This window comes from Carettochelys insculpta, chromosome 23, assembly GCF_033958435.1.
Source record: "Carettochelys insculpta isolate YL-2023 chromosome 23, ASM3395843v1, whole genome shotgun sequence".
NCBI lineage: Eukaryota > Metazoa > Chordata > Testudines > Carettochelyidae > Carettochelys > Carettochelys insculpta.
This window is the reverse complement of record NC_134159.1, coordinates 7333380-7352316: the sequence shown is the minus strand read 5'-3', so window position 1 is coordinate 7352316 and position 18937 is coordinate 7333380. Positions and strand designations below refer to the sequence as shown.

At 43.4% G+C, this 18937-nt stretch overlaps 1 protein-coding gene across 9 annotated transcripts in view; it reads right to left on the bottom strand.

The window, feature by feature from the left end:
- Positions 1-18937, bottom strand: part of KIF1B (kinesin family member 1B) — a 158848-nt gene that overhangs the window by 64877 nt on the left and 75034 nt on the right. For all 9 annotated transcript variants that reach the window (XM_075018087.1, XM_075018092.1, XM_075018089.1 and 6 more), the window contains 5 exons: positions 10139-10218; positions 9078-9184; positions 7229-7312; positions 5423-5603; positions 3779-3851 (listed from right to left, as the gene is read on the bottom strand). In XM_075018087.1, coding sequence (XP_074874188.1) covers positions 3779-3851; positions 5423-5603; positions 7229-7312; positions 9078-9184; positions 10139-10218 — 525 coding nt within the window. The remainder of the gene's footprint in view (positions 1-3778; positions 3852-5422; positions 5604-7228; positions 7313-9077; positions 9185-10138; positions 10219-18937) is intronic.

Here is an 18937-nt window from a genome sequence, read left to right as displayed (position 1 = left end):
ATAGAATGGGGTACACGCATTACAATTTATTCTGGATCTCAAAATGATGAGATGGAATTTTAGATAAACCTTTTTTTTTTTTTTTTTATGGTAAATAACTCTTATTCCCATGTGTACTTCTTGTAACTACCTTAAGATCTGCAATAACAATAATTTAGAACATGTCAAAATATCACCAAAAAATGGTGAATTTTAAAAAAAATTCTAAACTGACTGAAAACTCATTGGCTGGGTCTACACGTGTCCCTTCCTTTTGAAAGAGCCATGTTAATGAGCAGGTTTGAAACATGCTAATGAGGCACTTCGAAAGGAAGGGGCACGTGTGGACCCGGCCATTGTGAGTTGGGCAGGCAAAATCTGGAGCCTCAAAAGATAGCGTCTAGCATACAGTGGGATACAGTGGAAATGGAAGACACCCAACAGAAAGGCACTGCACAGGCTATATGAGTTCGAGATTGTATTGAGAGAGAAAAGCTGTCCATCATTCTTCATCTCACTAAATCTATCCACAATATTATGCTTACAGGTAATAAACGCATACAATGAGACACTACATGGTAGTTTGCCTACACAAACTCAAAAATTAACTCTAATCCACTTGGCACAGGTACCACTTTCAAGATTCCAAGTGGTTGCTTCATAGGAATGGCCACATAAGGGAACAGCAAGTCAGATGAGGAGCTTATCTGAGAGTAGTACATATTCATTTTCACTCCAAATTTAAGAGTAAGTTTAACAAGCCTCATCCCTAGGTCATGCCAGCAACACATCCAATATACAGATATAAGATTTCAGGTCAGGAATTGTAACTTGATGTGTGTTTGTATAGCTCCTACCATAACATTGGCCCAACCTGGCCGGCCTCTATGCACTGCCACAAAGTTAACAGCAGCAAGGGACTCCCAATCAAGATTAGTGCAAAGTTTAAAACAAACAGAAGAAAACATTTCACAATAACCAAATGTTGAATTCACTACGGCAGGAGTCAGAGAGTCTGATACTATTACAATCATAAACACTTGCCTCTTACAGAAGCTAAAGTTAATCAGCAGCCATACTTCAAAACATTAACTCATTGTCTTTATGAGTCAGGAAGGCATTTATCCTATCCACCTCCAGCCCCACACACAATACTGTCAAAACGACCAAATACACTATGGGGGTTTTCTTAAGCACCAGGTATTGGCCGTTGCAAAAGCAGCACACTGTATAGGTAGACAAGTGATCTGATATATTATGGCTTCTCAAGCCCAGGTAATCAACTTTTAAAGTCTTGAGTAACTGAAGATCATTTACAATACTATCCTCCAACCATACACCCTCAAGATAAGCAAACATGAACTGAGCTTATAGAAAACACTCTAATTTCAGTATTACATATTGGCTGGGTCTACACTAGCACTCCCCTTTTGATAGGGGGATGCTAATGAGGCATGCTGGGATATGCTAATGAGGCGCTGCAATGAATATGCAGCACCTCATAAACATAATGGCAGCCACAGCACTTCAAAAGTGCCACTTTCGATCTTGCGCGGCTCGTCTACACGCCCCTCCACACTTCAAAATCCCCTTATTCCTATTTGGTTATAGGAATAAGGATATTTCAAGGGCCGTGTCTACACGTGCCCCAAACTTCGAAATGGCCATGCAAATGGCCATTTCAAAGTTTACTAACGAAGCGCTGAAATGCATATTCAGCACTTCATTAGCATGCGGGCTGCTGCGGAGCTTCGAAATTGATGCGCCTTGCCGCCGCGCGGCGCGTCCAGATGGGGCTCCTTTTCGAAAGGACGCTGCCTACTTCGAAGTCCCCTTATTCCCCTTATCAGCTCATGGGAATAAGGGGACTTCGAAGTAGGCGGGGTCCTTTCGAAAAGGAGCCCCGTCTGGACGCGCCGCGCGGCGGCAAGGCGCATCAATTTCGAAGCGCCGCGGCAGCCCGCATGCTAATGAAGAGCTGAATATGCATTTCAGCGCTTCATTAGTAAACTTCGAAATGGCCATTTGCATGGCCATTTCGAAGTTTGGGGCACGTGTAGACGTAACCAAAGTGTGCAGGGTCCTTTCGAAAATGACCCCGTGTAGACGAGCCACGTGCGATCGAAAGTGCCACTTTCGAAGTGCTGCAGCTGCCATTATTCTAATGAGGTGCTGCATATTCATTGCTGTGCCTTATTACCATATCCCAATGTGTCTCATTAGCAGCTCCCTTTTGAAAGGGGGTGCTAGTGCAGACATAGCCATTCTTCCACATGTACACACACACACACACACACACACACGAGGGAAATGAAGCCTGCTTTAGAGAACTTTTACAAGGGAAGCCTTGTTTTAAATGTGCTTCAAAATAATTTAATAACTTTGGCATGTCTATTTTACAGTTTGTAAATCACACGTGCTTTTCAAGGACAAAATGCTACCCCATTTTGAAGCTTCTTCCAGGTCTTCCTAAACTAAGTTTCAGGGAGGGAACACTACTTATCTCCTGTAGTTGGAAGCAAACTCCCATGGGCTACTCTTTACCTAGAATATTTCCTCAGACTCAAATTCACTCCTTTCCAAGTTTACTTCCATTCCACAAAGTCATCAAAATCAAGCACTAGTGACTACCACTATCTTTAATGCTGTTCTGGCTCAATTTACGGCGGCTCCGCTCCATTTTTGCAGTAATCCCTTTTGAAGGAAAAGTTCCACACGGGAGCTCTAAGACCACTGAATACTATACAGTTAAAAAACTGTTAACTCACTTATAGGTTCTGTCTAGCAAGGATTTAATGCCACGGGAGTCCTGGCTCCTTTCTCTGCTTCAGAGAAAGTGGGAAGACCCTTGTGACAAATCCAGAAATATATTCTGCTCTGCTAGAGCTTCCAGAGGCTCCAATGTTCTCAGACTCTTCATAACAAGTTGCAACCCCTGAAGTTCTTTTCACCAAAGTTGGAGAAACAACTAATGGTGCCCTCTGACTAACAAAAGACCGCATGTAACAGACCCAGTACTACTCAGGAAGATCAGGTTTGAATGCTGGGATCACTTCTGCTCTTCTTCTTGATGGGAGGCCTGGATACATCATGTATCTGTATTCCATTAGAACAGATCTGACTGTATAAGCAAGGAGCTCCTGCCCCAATCACTACACAATGAACACTGAAATTCGAACATTAAACTTCATTTATGGGACTTCATAGCTATACAGTTGGTGTTTTTCCCCATGGATTCAGAAGACAGTAAACTGCCTTACTACACACCTGCCCTCAATCAACCTTATGCCATGAAGACCCTTGCAAGGGATTCAGGCTCCATGCAGGGGTAAGAGAGCAGAGTTAAAACATGCACGGTGCAGCAACATTTTCAGACATTTGCAAAACCTAGCACAGGAACACAGTCTAGGCATTTTGGCAGCACAAAATTAATATTTTCTGGTGATTCAAGGCAAAAATATTTAGAGTTCCACCATTCAGAACCACTAATCAATTAGACAATTGAAAAGCAACTTCAAAGCACTGACAATGAAGAAGTGTCCTCCTGTTGACCCAGGTTACAATTGGGCAAACTTGACCTGCCTCCCAAGAACTGCCTACAGATAGGTGAATATAATTCTCCACATTAATGTAAAGTATGAACTGAGACTGCTCAGTCAAGCCATTTTCACTACTGTAGATACAGTTTGTAAGAGAATGGATAACGACTTTATGCAGACACAGCCCAAGCTCATTTAGGCTCAAAGGCAGCAGTTAACCTTTGATGACAGTACTGGCAAACAAAAGAAATTACACTTACCAGCCTCTGCTGCTCCAACAAGAGATCTGCTTCTTCCTTCTCCTTCTTGTACAAAATCTCCATTTCTTGTAACCTGGAGAGGAAAAAAAAAAAATCACAAGAGTTCTATAAGTATTACTCTTTCCACAGAATCTGTTAAGTAACAAGGACACAGGTAAATCTGGAGTCTGCAAACAAGTATCAATACAACAGCATGAAAGGGACTATTCTTTCTGACCCCTTCAAACTAGATACTTTTCAGATCACTTGGAATGAGAATTATCCCAAATCCCTGTGCCCAGAAATCTGACTTCTGTTCCACTGCTGCCCAAATTAGTGATTGTACTCTCTGAAGTGTATAATAAGCCTCTTTTAAACAAATAAGACACAAGCAGGAAAACCTCAGGTTGTGCAACAGAACTAAAACAAAGGATTAAATACAATTATGCATGTCACAGCATACAATTAAAGCTATGAATCTTACTGGATGCGAGGAGTCAACTGTTATTGCTAGTTTGTATATTAACTAGTTAGAACTATTAGCAACCCAGGAGTTTAGTTTCCTTCAAATACAAGGCAAGAAGTCTTAGGTCACTAGAGCAACAGTCTGGTCCTCCTAATCCTTTATGAGCAGATGACAGAAAAATTTACTGAAGTCGCAGATTATATACCTGCCCAGCATCCCTTTTTGTCAGTTTAAGAACTAATATGCCAATAGATCATTCACTTGCTTCCCTTGTACGCACAGTTTTGGCCAGAAATTTTATGATTAGGGGGCATAATTTAAATTTTTAAGTAGATTGCTAAAATAAACACATCAGGTAAAAACATGATGTCCTGATCCTCCACTTTGGGAGCATAGGGCCCCATTAGCAGACCCAGCTTTATCTGACAGGAAGGTCGGGGGGGCATGTCTCAGAGGCACTCTACTGTACATTTGAAAAGTAAGTTTGTGTTTGTCTAGCCTTGTATGGGTTTTTTTTGTTTGTTATTTTATTAGGTATGGAGCAATGTTTCGCTGTCGTGCCCTCATTTCACAAGGAAGTAGGAATTAACCAGCCTCTCTTAGGCCACGTCTACATAGCATCAACTCGTAGATCAATCAGAAGTTTATGCCAGTTTTACTTTATGGATGCGTCTACACAGCATTCCCCTTATGGAAGGGGAATACAAATGAGCAAGACTGAAAATTCAAATGAAGCACAGACTTACATATCTCATGCTTGATTTACATATTCTCGTGCGATCGTGCTTCTGGAAGAGACTTTTCCAGAAGCAAAACACAGCTGTGAAGACAGGATTCCTTTGAGAATAAAAGCCTGTTTTTTCCCCGAAACAAATGAGGAAGAAGTGTTTTTGAAAATGGGTTTATCCCCCCCAAAGTAACCCCATCTATATGGCCGTTTTTGCTTCTGAAAAAATCTCTTCCAGAAGCGCGATCATGCACAAATATGCAAATGAGGCATGAGATGTAAATATACACTTCATTTGAATTTTCAATCTTGCTCATTTGCATTCCCCTTCTGGAAGGGGAATTCTGCGTAGACGCAGCCTTAGAGTAAAACAGGCATTAACTTCTGACTGATCTAAGAGCTGATGTCACCCTAAATGGATTTAAGAAAATATACACACATCCCAAGTAAAATAATTGAGTTAGTTTCTTACCTCTTCTCCATCTCCTGCTTCATATCAATGCCCTGTTTCTCCAGGAGTTCTCGCTGAGCAAATGTCCAGTCTACTGGTTCAGAGGGAGTTTCAGCTGATGGAGTCTTCTCCCTCTCTGCTCGTGCTTGCTCAGGGTGGTTGAATCGGAAAACATGATTTTTACCCATTATTATACGATTTCCTAAAATAATAACAAAAAAAATTAAATCTTTAGCTTAAAAACTCAAGCACCAGTGTGAGACAAAGTTCAGAATCCAATGATATTTAAGCTATTTAGGTGATCTGAGCATCAGAAGACAATTTCCCAATGAGAATTTGGGCACAATTATTTCAACACGTAGTAGGTGAACAAATAGACAATCCCAACTCAGCTGAATTTCTGGGGGAGGCTTTTACTACTTCATTCTTGACAGCATATGCAGAAGCCACAGTTAAGCAGGTAAGGTAAAGAGTTATATTAAAGTGATACAGGAAACAGATATACTGGAAAGTTAAAGCAAGTGCCTAACAATTGATGAAAATACTTCTGCTTTCTCAAGGCAACACAAATGAACTTACAGAGCAAACAAGACAGTCATAGTGAACCTACTAATAAAACAATTGTCTTTTACAGTTAATGACGTTTAAGTCATTATAACTATTGACTTACTGTCAAGAAATAAGCAATGAAAATAGCTATATATGGGGTAGAGGACACACAAACTTGCCAGACCCTGGACAAAGTGTGCATGTGGCCTCTGTACTCCCAGAAGGGGTAAGCCAGCCCCTCAGAGCCACTGGAAGCATGACACACCTTCCGCTGATCCTCTCCAACCCTTAGAGATGGCTGCAGTGTACTCTATGGTGCACCAGTGGCAATTCAAAGAGACCAGGGCTCTGGCTGCCTCTGCTCCTGCAATAGTGGTAGCGGCAGCCAAGAACTCCAGGCCCTTTTGAATCACCAGGCCCCAGAACAACTGCCTCTTTTGCTCTCCCTTGTTGGCAGGCCTGGATATACAGAAAGCTATTTTTAAAAAAAGTTAGCTAGTGAGAAAAAAAAAAAAGTAGCAGTTCACACTCTGCAGAACATGTCCTGCTTGCACCACTTGTTTTCAAAAGGAGTGGGATGATTGCAAAAGAAAGACTAGAAAACAACTCCTATTCCCACACCCAGCATTTTACTCATTTGATGCACTTAATTCCTTGCAAGCATCAGTTCACAGTTCAGATTCAACTGCACTGAACTGCATTTCAGGATGAGCACAACATGTGGCTGTGACTTAAAAGAAACTGAGTCCTGGGGTTCTTAACCTTACAACTTATGCATGCCACTCTCCTTGGCCTCTGTGACATGAGGGATATGTGAAGATTTAACCATGTTCATGAGTACATAAGTTAAAAAAAGAAGAGATGCTGCTATGTTCCTGCATGGGATATCATCTTTGCTGTGCCAGAGAAGCTGGGAAATTTCCATCAGCAACTGACAACCTATCGGCTCTTTCACATTGCAAACGCCAAGGGCAGGAGTCTTGGCTAAGTACATATTAGAAGAACATCAGAGTAAGTATGGAGAGAAACAAGCGGACAGTGTTCTCTGTTGCAGTGAAGATTTAAGCCCGGCTTCCAGTTGCAATGTGAAGGGCCTGAGACAATAAAATAAGCTGGATCTGTTACTACTGCAGATAAACTTCTATATAATACCTCTATTCCAAAAAACAGCAGATCCTTTATCTGTAATAGTTTCCAATTTTCTTCAATAATCTCACATGGACAATTCCTGAATAACAACTGGTGATCAAAAAAAGTCAGACTTCTGAAGTCTCTTACCTGAGCGCAGTTGCACAGGCTGCACAACCCTCTTGCCGTTAACATATGTTTCTGACCTTTCACAAGGCTCCAGAGTAACAATAACTAGAAGGAACACAATTATATTAATGCCACAGAACTCAATCTGTTTAGTGAATGTGAGCAAATGCCAAAAGGCCAGAGGACTTTTCCATCCCCTACCCACCAAACAGTGCCCATAAGCAGACAACACATTTCTCCCTAAATCCTCCACAAAGTTACAGGGAGATTATGCTTCGATAATGAATCCTGCTTAGGAATGGATAGGTGCACATGGCCCAGTGGTGCAGTCAGTATTTCTGATGATGCAAATAGTAGAGATATTCATTTAATTCACATGCTACATTTGTTTTGTTTTTTCCTCCTCGTTTTTTCCACAGATATAACTGTGCTGTCATGGTGGGTATTTGGACAGCCTAAACCTTGGTCAGTCAGACAGATGTCTCCTTGTATGATCTAAATAATGAACTTAGCACATTTCACACGTCAACACTCAATTCTTTTTAAGGTTATGTCTAGATCACAGGGATTTGTCCAAAGAAGTTTTTGTCAGAAGACCTATCTAACAGAACTTCTGTTGACCGATCATAGCCAAACTGCGAAGCAGATTGCAAGAGCGATCTGTTTTGTCAACAGAAAGAAGCCAGGCTGCTCAGCTGCTGTATCAGCAAAATGGTCAACTATAAGCACAGCAGACAGTGCTGCCTGGTGTTCCGGAAGCTCTGCCTGTTGACAGAAGACCTCCCAGAACGTTCTGACCGGCTTTTTGTCAACAGATCTCTATTGACAGAGGCATTATTCCTCGTGGGGAGCAGGGTACAGTTGTTGACAAAAGTGCTGCATTCTGTCAACTTACTGCCAAAAGGATGCCTTGGAAATCTAGATGCTTCACAGGTTTTGGGGGCAAAACTCTCTAGTGTAGACATAGCCAAATTGATTTCAGCACTGCAGTTATTGTAGGCAGATGTGACAGGCATTACGGGCAACCACAGTTCCTACTAAAACAACAGTCATGGGGCTCAGTTTCTCATGATTAGATCATGTTTGCCTCCATAATAACACAGGCAACTAGAGGGAATGCTGACTAAGACTCTGGAGTTGTAACAAATATAAATTAATTACTTCTATAGCAATAACCTAAATAAGCCCTTAAAAACACTAAAAATCCTCAATATCCAAGATAAGTATTATCCATTTATTATAGATGTGGAAACAAAGGCAGTGGGGATAAGTGGCATGTCTCTGGACATTGAGGGATTCTATCAAATCCAGGATTTAAACTCAGGTGTTCTTTACTTCCCACTGTTATCCTACTAGTTTGATGATGGGTTCAGTTTCACTTTCCAAGAGGCGACCTGGACACCAAGAGCAGGGCAGAAAGAGACACCATTTATAACTTCATCCAAAGAAAAACACCTTCAGTGGTACACAGATTGTCTAAGCGGTACCATACATTCTACCTGTTCATAGCACAAAGGATCAAGACTGGATAAAAACACTGGTCCAAACCAAAAGCGTTGCCTCCTGAGATGCAGCACAGAAATGTAAAATCTTAGTTCTGAATTATTACAGTTGTAGCTTCACCACCTAAAATTAAGTCTCATTATGCTGAAAGAAAAAATAAGTTTCACTGATCTCATGCATAAGGGCTATTCTAATCCCCTCTAACCTCTTAGCTCTTCTTCCCTCTACAGTTGAAACATACTGCAGCTGCTAGTACACAGATCAGCTTTCGATAAAACTCAAAAATTAACCAGCACCACAGACCACTTTCATGGAAAAAGCAGTGCTTATTTCAGCTTCTAGGTAGGACTTGTAAGTGCCATCTCACCATCACCATTGTGGTTCCTCTCACTTCGGAAGAGACAATGTTCTTCTTTAATGTGAGCCCCACTCAGCACAATGTCTTGTCGCCGTTCAGCATCTGCCTGTCCAACCCTGCACCCAATAGAAAGTATTTCAGTGGCAATTCTAACAGCCTTCTCTATAGTTCAGAGAGAAGACACATTTCTCTGAGTATTATGGAAATAAAACGATAGAAGGTAAAGTATAGATTTAATCATCTAAGATCTGAGAAAATGCATCCCTGTGCCAGCAGCACAATATGATTAATGCTGACTTTTGAATGGCTCACCAGATCATAAGCAGGTTTTGGAGGGTGGGAATAAGTTGTGCAGGGCAGATGATTTATATAAACAGTGTAATTTTATTTTGTACTACTCCCTCTGTTCCATAACAAATATGCTCACCTAGGAGCTGAACACTGCTCTGTATTCTAGACAAAGCTCAACTGCCCTCTTCTCTTCTTTGCCCAGCTCCTCCTGCCAAAATACTCTGGAAGAAAATTTCCTTTTAACTACATATCTGGCAATTAAGTTTAATTCTGTACAAGTGAACAAGAACTCATTTTATTGTGTGTTTATATTGCTAGCCAAGATAATAGTACACACCTGGGTTTGGGTGACATGCTTAAAAAGGTGACAACACACTGACCTGGTGTGGAAAAAGAATGGAAAACCACTTGCAGTTTAGTTAAGGTGACACTAGAAATCTAACCAGCTTTATTGAGCTGAGCAGTTTTGAGTACTCCACTAATGCAAGAAGTACCACTATCAATTTTTGTGGTTTTACAATCACACCATCCTGGATTTTCTTGGCATTTTTTTTCTTGCCACTTTTGAAAGACCAAGTGGTAAACAGCTGAAGAAGCTAAGTGACAATATACATTACTACTAAAGGACAAAAACAAAATATCTCTCTCTAATTTATTAGTTATCATAACCTTAGAGGTTACTTCCAACAACATGTAAAACAGTTCAAGAGAGAAATGTAACTTAAATCTTATGTCCCTTTAACAGGAAGTCTCTTAAGCTTAGAAGAGCCAAATCTCACCTAGTGATGCCATCTTTGATATAGTACAACAGACATTCTGACATGAGAGGATCTTCATTGAGGTTCACAAGATGAGGTGTCTGCAACAAAACACAGAACATGTTAAGGCCAGAGTATCCTCAACAGCTCTGCCTGTTGTGGAGACAATAGAGAAATCCAACATCTTCACCACATACATCCGTTTTCCCAAAAACCCCTGCATTTTAAAGTGAAATGCTAACTTTTTCACACAAGCATAGACCTATCTCAAGACAGGTTACTAGTGTCAAACAGTAGAACCACAGCACCAACTCGTACAGAAAAAGAATGCAGGGAAGAAAATATTTAAAACTAAGAACTGCTGATTCCTTGTGTCAGCAAGTCTTGATAAAAGTGAAAAAGGAGAGACATTTCAACAGCATACTTCCATATGCTTCGGTGTGAAAATATTAAGATTGTTGCAGAATTTTTTTTTAAATATAAAACTTGACTAAACCCCTGTAGTAAAGGGTACATCAAATTCCATCTTCAGAGCTTGTACATCTGGAAAGGATAAACTAAAACTACTGACATTTCCTTCTACAAGCAGCTAAGAATCTCTTCACCTACAGTGCTACTCAACTTAGTCTCTACATGTGTTAAACTAACCTTCTTTGGTGAAAACAACCCATTGGAATCAGCAAACAAGTCACATGGCCTTGGTGTGAAAATCTGGCCAATGAGATAGCAGCAAATCACAGATTAAAGAACACAAAAGAAAGCATAAGAAACAAGAGTTAACCAGACAGCAAAGAATCAGACCAAAGGACAGTGAAAATATTAACCAGACATTCTTTTGTAGCCTTTAAGTGTATCAATAAGCAGTAGGTCTGTTTGGGTGGCTCCCTTGGGAATATCTAGCTCCATCAGTTTGCTGTAGCTCCAAAAGATTATTTGCTCGATGTTTAATAGCATACAATTTCAGGAAGCTCAAAGGATATTTATGTATGTTGTCACACAACTGAGCTAGTGCAAGCTACATGAAACACAACAAGTCCTGCACCTAGAAACTCAGGTATACTATGTGCATACATGGCACCCACTCACTAGAAATGGAATCTAAAACTCTAGCAATCACTGGATGAACAAGCCATGACCAAATGAAAACTGCTCCCACTAGCAAAAAAAATTCTCCAGGAGAAACAAGAACTTCATATCATGCATGGTTAAGCATGGACTAAGCACTGTACCTGTAGGGAATGGCATTTGACGGATGGTTAGCACCAAATGGGATTATAGACTATCAAATCAGTCAAACCATTTCAGAGAAAAAAGTCATTCAGGCTACGTCTACACGTGCACCCAACTTCGAAATAGCTTATTTCGATGTTGCGACATCGAAATAGGCTATTTCGATGAATAACGTCTACACGTCCTCCAGGGCCGGCAACGTCGATGTTCAACTTCGACGTTGCTCAGCCCAACATCGAAATAGGCACAGCGAGGGAACGTCTACACGCCAAAGTAGCACACATCGAAATAAGGGAGCCAGGCACAGCTGCAGACAGGGTCACGGGGCGGACTCAACAGCAAGTCGCTCCCTTAAAGGGCCCCTCCCAGACACACTTTCATTAAACAGTGCAAGATACACAGAGCCAACAACTAGTTGCAGACCCTGTATATGCAGCACGGACCCCCAGCTGCAGCAGCAGCAGCCAGAAGCCCTGGGCTAAGGGCTGCTGCCCACGGTGACCACAGAGCCCCGCAAGGGCTGGAGAGAGAGCGTCTCTCAACCCCCCAGCTGATGGCCGCCATGGAGGACCCCGCTATTTCGATGTTGCGGGACGCGGATCGTCTACACGTCCCTACTTCGATGTTGAACGTCGAAGTAGGGCGCTATTCCCATCCCCTCATGGGGTTAGCGACTTCGACGTCTCGCCGCCTAACGTCGATTTCAACTTCGAAATAGCGCCCGACGCGTGTAGACGTGACGGGCGCTATTTCGAAGTTAGTGCCGCTACTTCGAAGTAGCGTGCACGTGTAGACGCAGCTTCAGTGTCCAAGAAAGTCAAAATATCCAAGCAGCTATGTCATCCAACAACTTGATTCTGGGCTTCAACATTTTGGAGAGTTAGCTGAACAATACATGAACATGGGAGGTCAGTTCATGGTAGGAAGAGATCTTCTTTAAGTCATGTAAACACCCACCCATGTACTAATCCAGTGTGAATGTGGTTTAGGCATTTATGAAAGTGATAAATGGAAATAAAGGAGAAGAAAAGCATAACAAGAGCACTTACTATTAAATAAATATTCATACATTGAAAGCTTTATTGCACTGAGAAATCCACAATTTCTTTGACAAAATAAAGGATAGGAATACACAGTAGAATGGAATCTGCCTAGTCACGCAAAGAAAAATACAAAGTTGGCAGGATCGAGAGTATTCATATATTTTTTAGTACCCAACGGAATTATTTGTAGAAAAGTTTCCATACAGGAGATGGTCTTTTTGCTTCTGTTTTCTAGATTTTAAAATATGAAAAATTCTAACCTATTGACACCTGCCACTACAGGTTTCTAGAAAGCTCAGATTAGAACCTCACAAAAAATCTAAGCTACTTAAAACAAATCTTTGGGTGAAACATCCCACTGGACTCAAATAAGATCTGTTGCCTTAGTGGAAAGATCTAGATGAGGCAAAGTAACATGCAGGTTAGAGGATAAAGTTAAAGAGAAGTCAAAAGGAGATCAGATAGGATAAGCATCAACCAAAAACATGCTAACCATCAACAGATAAGAGAGGAGCAAGTGAGATAATCTGGGAATACGTCTGTACAATTTATTAATTCTGTGTAAAATTATACGGTGGGGAAGGAGGCTGCAAACTCCATTTTAAATATGCAGCCTTTTGTGCTATCATTTGTCCGTCTTCATTCGGCATACCTTCTAAATACAGTAAACTCTTTCATATCCAGCATTCTATTATCCAGAACTCTCAAATAACCAGCATTTTAACCTTAAGTAAAGAGAAGTTACTCACTTGTGTAGTAACAATGGTATTTCGAGATGTGCCCCCGTGGGTGCTCGACAGTAGGTGTTGGGCTCACCCCGGCGCCACAGATCAGAGATTTCCAAGCTGTATCTCATTGGTTCACTCATGTGTAAAAATGCGCTGGCCCTTTGTGCACTTTTGGTCACGTGCGCGATCCGGTCCACACCAGTTCCTCGAAACGACCGCCCTGGGTGCCTCTGAAAAACAATGCAGAATTCTGAAGCTGGGAGGAACAGGAGGGCAGTGGAGCACCCACGGGGACGCATCTCGAAGAACCATCGTTACTACACAAGTGAGTAACTTCTCTTCTTCAAGTGGTCCCCATGGGTGCTCCACAGTAGGTGACTACCTAGCAGCGACCCAAAAACATGGCAGTGGATACCGGATTATGTATGGCTTGCTTCTGAGAGTACTGCTGTTGTAGGCATGCATCCTATTCCACTAGTCGATGAAGCGCGTAGTGCTTGGTGAACGTGTCATAGGACGACCACGTTGCTGCTCTGCAAATGTCCTTCAAGGGGACTCCTCTGAAGAAGGCTTTTGAAGCTGCCATTGCTCTAGTGGAGTGAGCCTTGGGCGGAATTGGTAAAAGGGTCTTATGTAATGAGTAGCATGTCTTTATACAGGATGTGATAATATTTGAAACTCTTTGCGAGGATAATCCTTCTCCTTTTGATCTGCGTGCAAGTGACATCAGCAGTCTATCAGTCTTTCGTTCTGTCTATATAGAAGGCCAGTGCCCTTCTCACATCTAGTGCATGAAGCCGTACCTCCCTATTCGAGGTATGTGGCTTAGGACAGAAGGATGGTAGAATTATCAGCTCATTAATATGGAACTCTGAGGAGATCTTTGGGAGGAATGTGGGATGTAAACGTAGTATTATTGCATCTTTGGAGACAGTTGGATAGGGCAGGGTCGCCATTACCACAGCCAGCTTGCTTACTCTACGGGCAGATGTGATAGAGAGAAGAAATGTCGTTTTTAAGGTAAGTAGCCAAAGCGAAACGGTGGCTAGCGGTTCAAAAGGTGGTCCAGCCAGCGTGTCCAGAACCAGATCTATCCTCCATGAGGGTGCTATTGGCTTGCAAGGAGTGTATAAATTTGTGAGGCCCTTCAGGAACTGTGCCATAATAGGATGGGCGAAGACAGCTGATCCATCTACTGTGCGCCGAAAGGACGATATAGCTGCCAGGTGGACCTTTAGTGATGGCAGGGAGATCCCCCCCTTGTTTTAGATCCAGTGGATAATCCAACATCATGGAAACCGGGACCTCTAGGGGGTTCAAGTGCTTGGATAAGCATCAGGAAGTAAAGCGTTTCCACTTGTACACATAAGTGTTCCGGGGGGAGGCCTATCGGCTGCATTCTAGGACCTCTTTAACCTTTTCCGAGCATAAAGTCTCTAAGGCGCTGAGCTTGAGGCGTAATGTTCGAGGTTGAGGGTGCCTCAGGGCTCCCCCGTTCTGCGTGAGGAGGTCTGGAACAATTGGGAGGGGGAGTGGTTGGCAGCACAACATACATAGTAGCAGGGGAAACCAGCGTTGACGGTCCCATGATCGGGCTATAATATCAAACATGTCCTTTCCATCCTTGCCTTTTCCAGGACCTTGTGGATGAGTACTGGAGGAGGGAATACATAAAGTAAGGGGCCCTTCCAGGACAGAAGGAAAGCATCGTCCAATAAGCCCAGACCGATGCCTAATCCGGAACAAAACTGAGGGCATTTCTTGTTGTTGGAGGTCGCAAACAGGTCTATTTGAGGAAACACCCATGTGTTCAAGATACATCAAAGCAGATTGCGACAGGTCTCCCATTCGTGATCAAGAGCAAAGTGCCTGCTCAGCCGGTTGGCCTGCATGTTGCTGGTGTCTGGTAAGTATGAGGCTCTCAGGATTATGTCGTTTGCAATGCACCAGTTCCACAGGTGGACAGCCTCCGCCCTATCGATTGATATAATACATCATGGAAATGTTGTTGATATTGACACCGACTACTTTATGTTGTAGGTATTGTAGGAAGTGCTTGCATGCATTGAACACTGCACTTAGTTCCAGCATATTTATGTGCATTGCCTTCTCTCTGTGGGACCATTACCCGTGCGCTGATCTGTTTCCCATATGTGCTCCCCATCCTATGTGGGAAGCATCTCTCAAGAAAAACCATGGTTTGCATTTGGTGAAAGGGGACCCCTGATAGCAGATTCTCGGGGCCCGCCCACCATCTCAGTGACTTTTGCACCGCTGTTGTGGGTGACATCTTCTTGTGAGTGGTATGTTTCGGTGGTACATACACGGTCACAAGCCAGTGCTGGAGGCAACGAAAGTGCAGCCTGGCATTCTGTATCACAGATGTAGTGGCGGCCATGTGTCCCAGAAGCTGCAGACAAGTTAATACTTGTACTGTGGGGCTGCCTACCAGCACCTGAATCAGAGACTGGATAACATGAAAAGGTAGAATAGGTAGAAACACTCTCGCCGTGATGGAATCAAGACACACTCCTATGAACTCTATGTCCTGCACAGGGTCTGTCGTCGACTTCTGGTAGTTGATAATGAGGCCCAAGAAGTGGACCGTCTTTACAGTAATGGCTATCACGTGTAAGACATCTACTTGCGAAGTGCCTTTTAAGAGGCAGTCGTCCAGGTATGGGAAGATGAAGACATCTTGACGCTGCAGGTAACCCGACACTACTGAGAGTGTCTTTGTAAAGACTACGGGAGCTGAAGACAGGCTGAAGGGCAGAACTTTGTACTGGAAATGTTCTGTGCCCACAGTGAAACAGAGAAAAACGCCTGTGTGCAGGATGAATGGTTATGTGGAAGTACGCATCTTGTAAGTCAAGGGCTGCTAACCACTCCCCATCATCCAGTGCTGTGACTACAGAAATAATAGTAATCATCTTGAAATGCTGCTTGCAGAGGTAATGATTGAGAGCCCGAAAGTCTAGTATTGGTCTCCAGCCCCATCTTCTTTTCTGTGAAGAAGTAATGTGAATAGAAACCCTTCCCTTGGAACTCATCTGGGACTCTCTCCACCACTCCCATGGAGATGAGGTGATCAAACTCTGGTTTTAACAAGGTCTCATGAGAAGGGTCCCTGAGGAGAGACTGGGTAGGGGGTTTTATTGGTGGAAGGGTGCAGAATGGGATAGTGTATCCTGTAGCAATAATTTCTAGTACCCATTTGTCTATGGTGATATTTTCCCACTGCTGGTAGAATGGTCTGAGGCGGTGGTGAAATGGGATGAGGTGACTGTTGGCGTTGAGTGATGGGCGTGGTGTCGCAGTCCTTGGAGTTAGTAGTCAAACTTGCTGCCTGTGGTGCAGGGTTACGGCCTTTGATGTTGTTGGCGCCCCCGATCATAACCCATTAGTACTGTGGGCCCTGAGGTTGGAAGCCGTAGCGTTGCTGGTACAGGTAATACCTCTTCCTCCTATAAAGAGGCACATACATACCCAGCATTCTTAACGTGGTTCTTGAGTCCTTGCTGGAGTGGAGGACCGTGTCCATGGTTTCAGTGAACAGTTTTAATCTATCAAAAGGCAGGTCCTCAACTTTTATTTGTAATTCCTTATGGACGCTGGATGTCTGCAGCCAGGATACTCGTTGCATCACCACTGCAGTGGCAGTGGAACATGCTGCTGTGTCCGCCACATCCAGTGCAATTTGGACCCCTGTACATGAGGCCGTGTACCCTTCCTGGATCATAGCCTTTAGGATTGGCTTCGTATTGTCCAGGAGATAGTTCATGAGTGATATCAGTTTTGTATCATTATCAGAATTACGGTTAAAGAGATGTGCAGCACAGTTAGCCATACGTAACAGTAGGGTGGAGGATGAATATATCTTCCGCCCAAATAAATCTAGTCTCTTTGCATCCCCATCTGACACTCTAGATTTGTATTGTGGTGTCTTTAACCTCTGCTGGGAGGATTCCACGACAAGGGAATCTGGTTGGGGTTGGTTAAATAAAAACTCCATCCCTTTTGATGGCACAAAGTACTTTTTGTCCACCATCTTACTGGTTGGTGGAATAGAAACTGGAGTTTGCCAGATGTTTGTAGCAGCCTCTGTGATGGTCTTATCCAATGGGATGGCTATCTTTGATGACGTAGGAAGTCTCAGATTTTTGAGGAGTTTGTGCTGCCTCTCTTGTACCTCCGCCACCTGTATATCCTGAGACTAGGCAACCCTTCTGAACAGTTCCTGAAACTGTCTAAGGTCATCTGGAGGAGATATTTCTCCTGGAACGACCACTTCATCCGGAGAGGACGAAGAGGCATCTATCTGATATGCCTCTGTCTGTTCCTCAGATACTTCCTGTGTTAACTCCCCTAAGTGTTCCAATGGGGGATTGACAACTGGTTCTGGATCCTCTCTTGGAGGGGACAGATGATGTCTCCTTGGAGGAGGAGATGAGGATTGTCTATATGAGGTGTATGGATGTGGGGATCTATCCCTGGACCTTGAGTAACGTTAATGCCAGTGATAGTCCTCCCGATAGTACAGGTGTACATAGTGGCAGGGTCATGAGCCTGGTGATGAGGATCTGGAATGTGAGTGCTGCCTGTATCTATGATGATGGAAGGAATGAGACCATCTAGATGATATAGACAGGGGTGGAGAAACACTGTAGGGGTATCCTTGTAGCTGATGCGATTGTCGAATGTCAGGTGAAGGGTGCCTGAGCCAGGAGGAGGGGGGCCGCAGAAATGCAGACGGTGGACTAAGGAAAGGCGAGGGTGGTGTCAAAGGTCTTTCCAGTATGTATGATTCTGGAGGAGAGCTCAGAAACAGAGGGAATGGTATAATGAAGAGGTCCAGGGAGGGGCTTCGGTGCTGTGTCTTAGAACATGCTTTCCCTGGTGCCGAAGGTTTTGGCGCAGGTATCGGTGCCGCGGCCTGCAGTTCCCTGTTCCGGGGCCTCCAGTTCTGATGCTCTCGGTGCCAGAATTATTTGTCTCGGTGCCGTAGTCTCTGGCACCTGCCACTTAGATGCCTGCCGGATCTTCACTGTTGCGTCTTTGGAAGTCTGAGACACGGGCAATGTCTTTTGTTCCCTGGGCTTAGTGTCTCCTTTTGATATAGATGCGTCCTGGCTCTGCGTCTCACTCGTCCTGCTCGTGGATAGTACAGGCCAGAATCGAATAGGAGACATTCTCTCTCTCTTATGACCTGTGGAGGTCAGAGAAGTCGCCTTCCACTTTTGAGGTGCTGACGGGCCTTCTGAGGGAGTCAGGTCAGTTGTTTCAGGCTGAAGAGCCTTATCAAATAAACCCATCCTCAGCCTCATTTTTCTGTCCTTCCTTGATTTAGCAGTGAGTTTAGAGCAATGAGGACACTTTTGAGGCACATGGGCCTCAACCAGACAGTGAATACATCCACTGTGGCCCTCAGAGGCTGGCATAGCCTCACAACATGACTTACACTTCTTGAAGACTGCCGGAGACTTTTTTTCCCCCCTCTTTATTTCCTAAAGGAATTCTTCCAAACACAACTATGAACAACAGTCTGACTCTCTCGACACCCCCCACCACCAATACCAAAAGAAGAAGAACTCTATGTGAACTCCCCCGACGGCTGTAGTGAAAGTCTGGATTTCTATGTACAATGCGCCCGCAACCATGCTCAGACTGACATTATACGCAAACAATGCCAAATGAGAGACAATCTCAACTATGCTGAACACTACGCTGTCTAGAGTCTCAAAAATAACCCAGACATTATAATCTAATCAGCTGACAAACTGGGTGCTGTTGTCATCATGAATAAGTCAGACTATGAA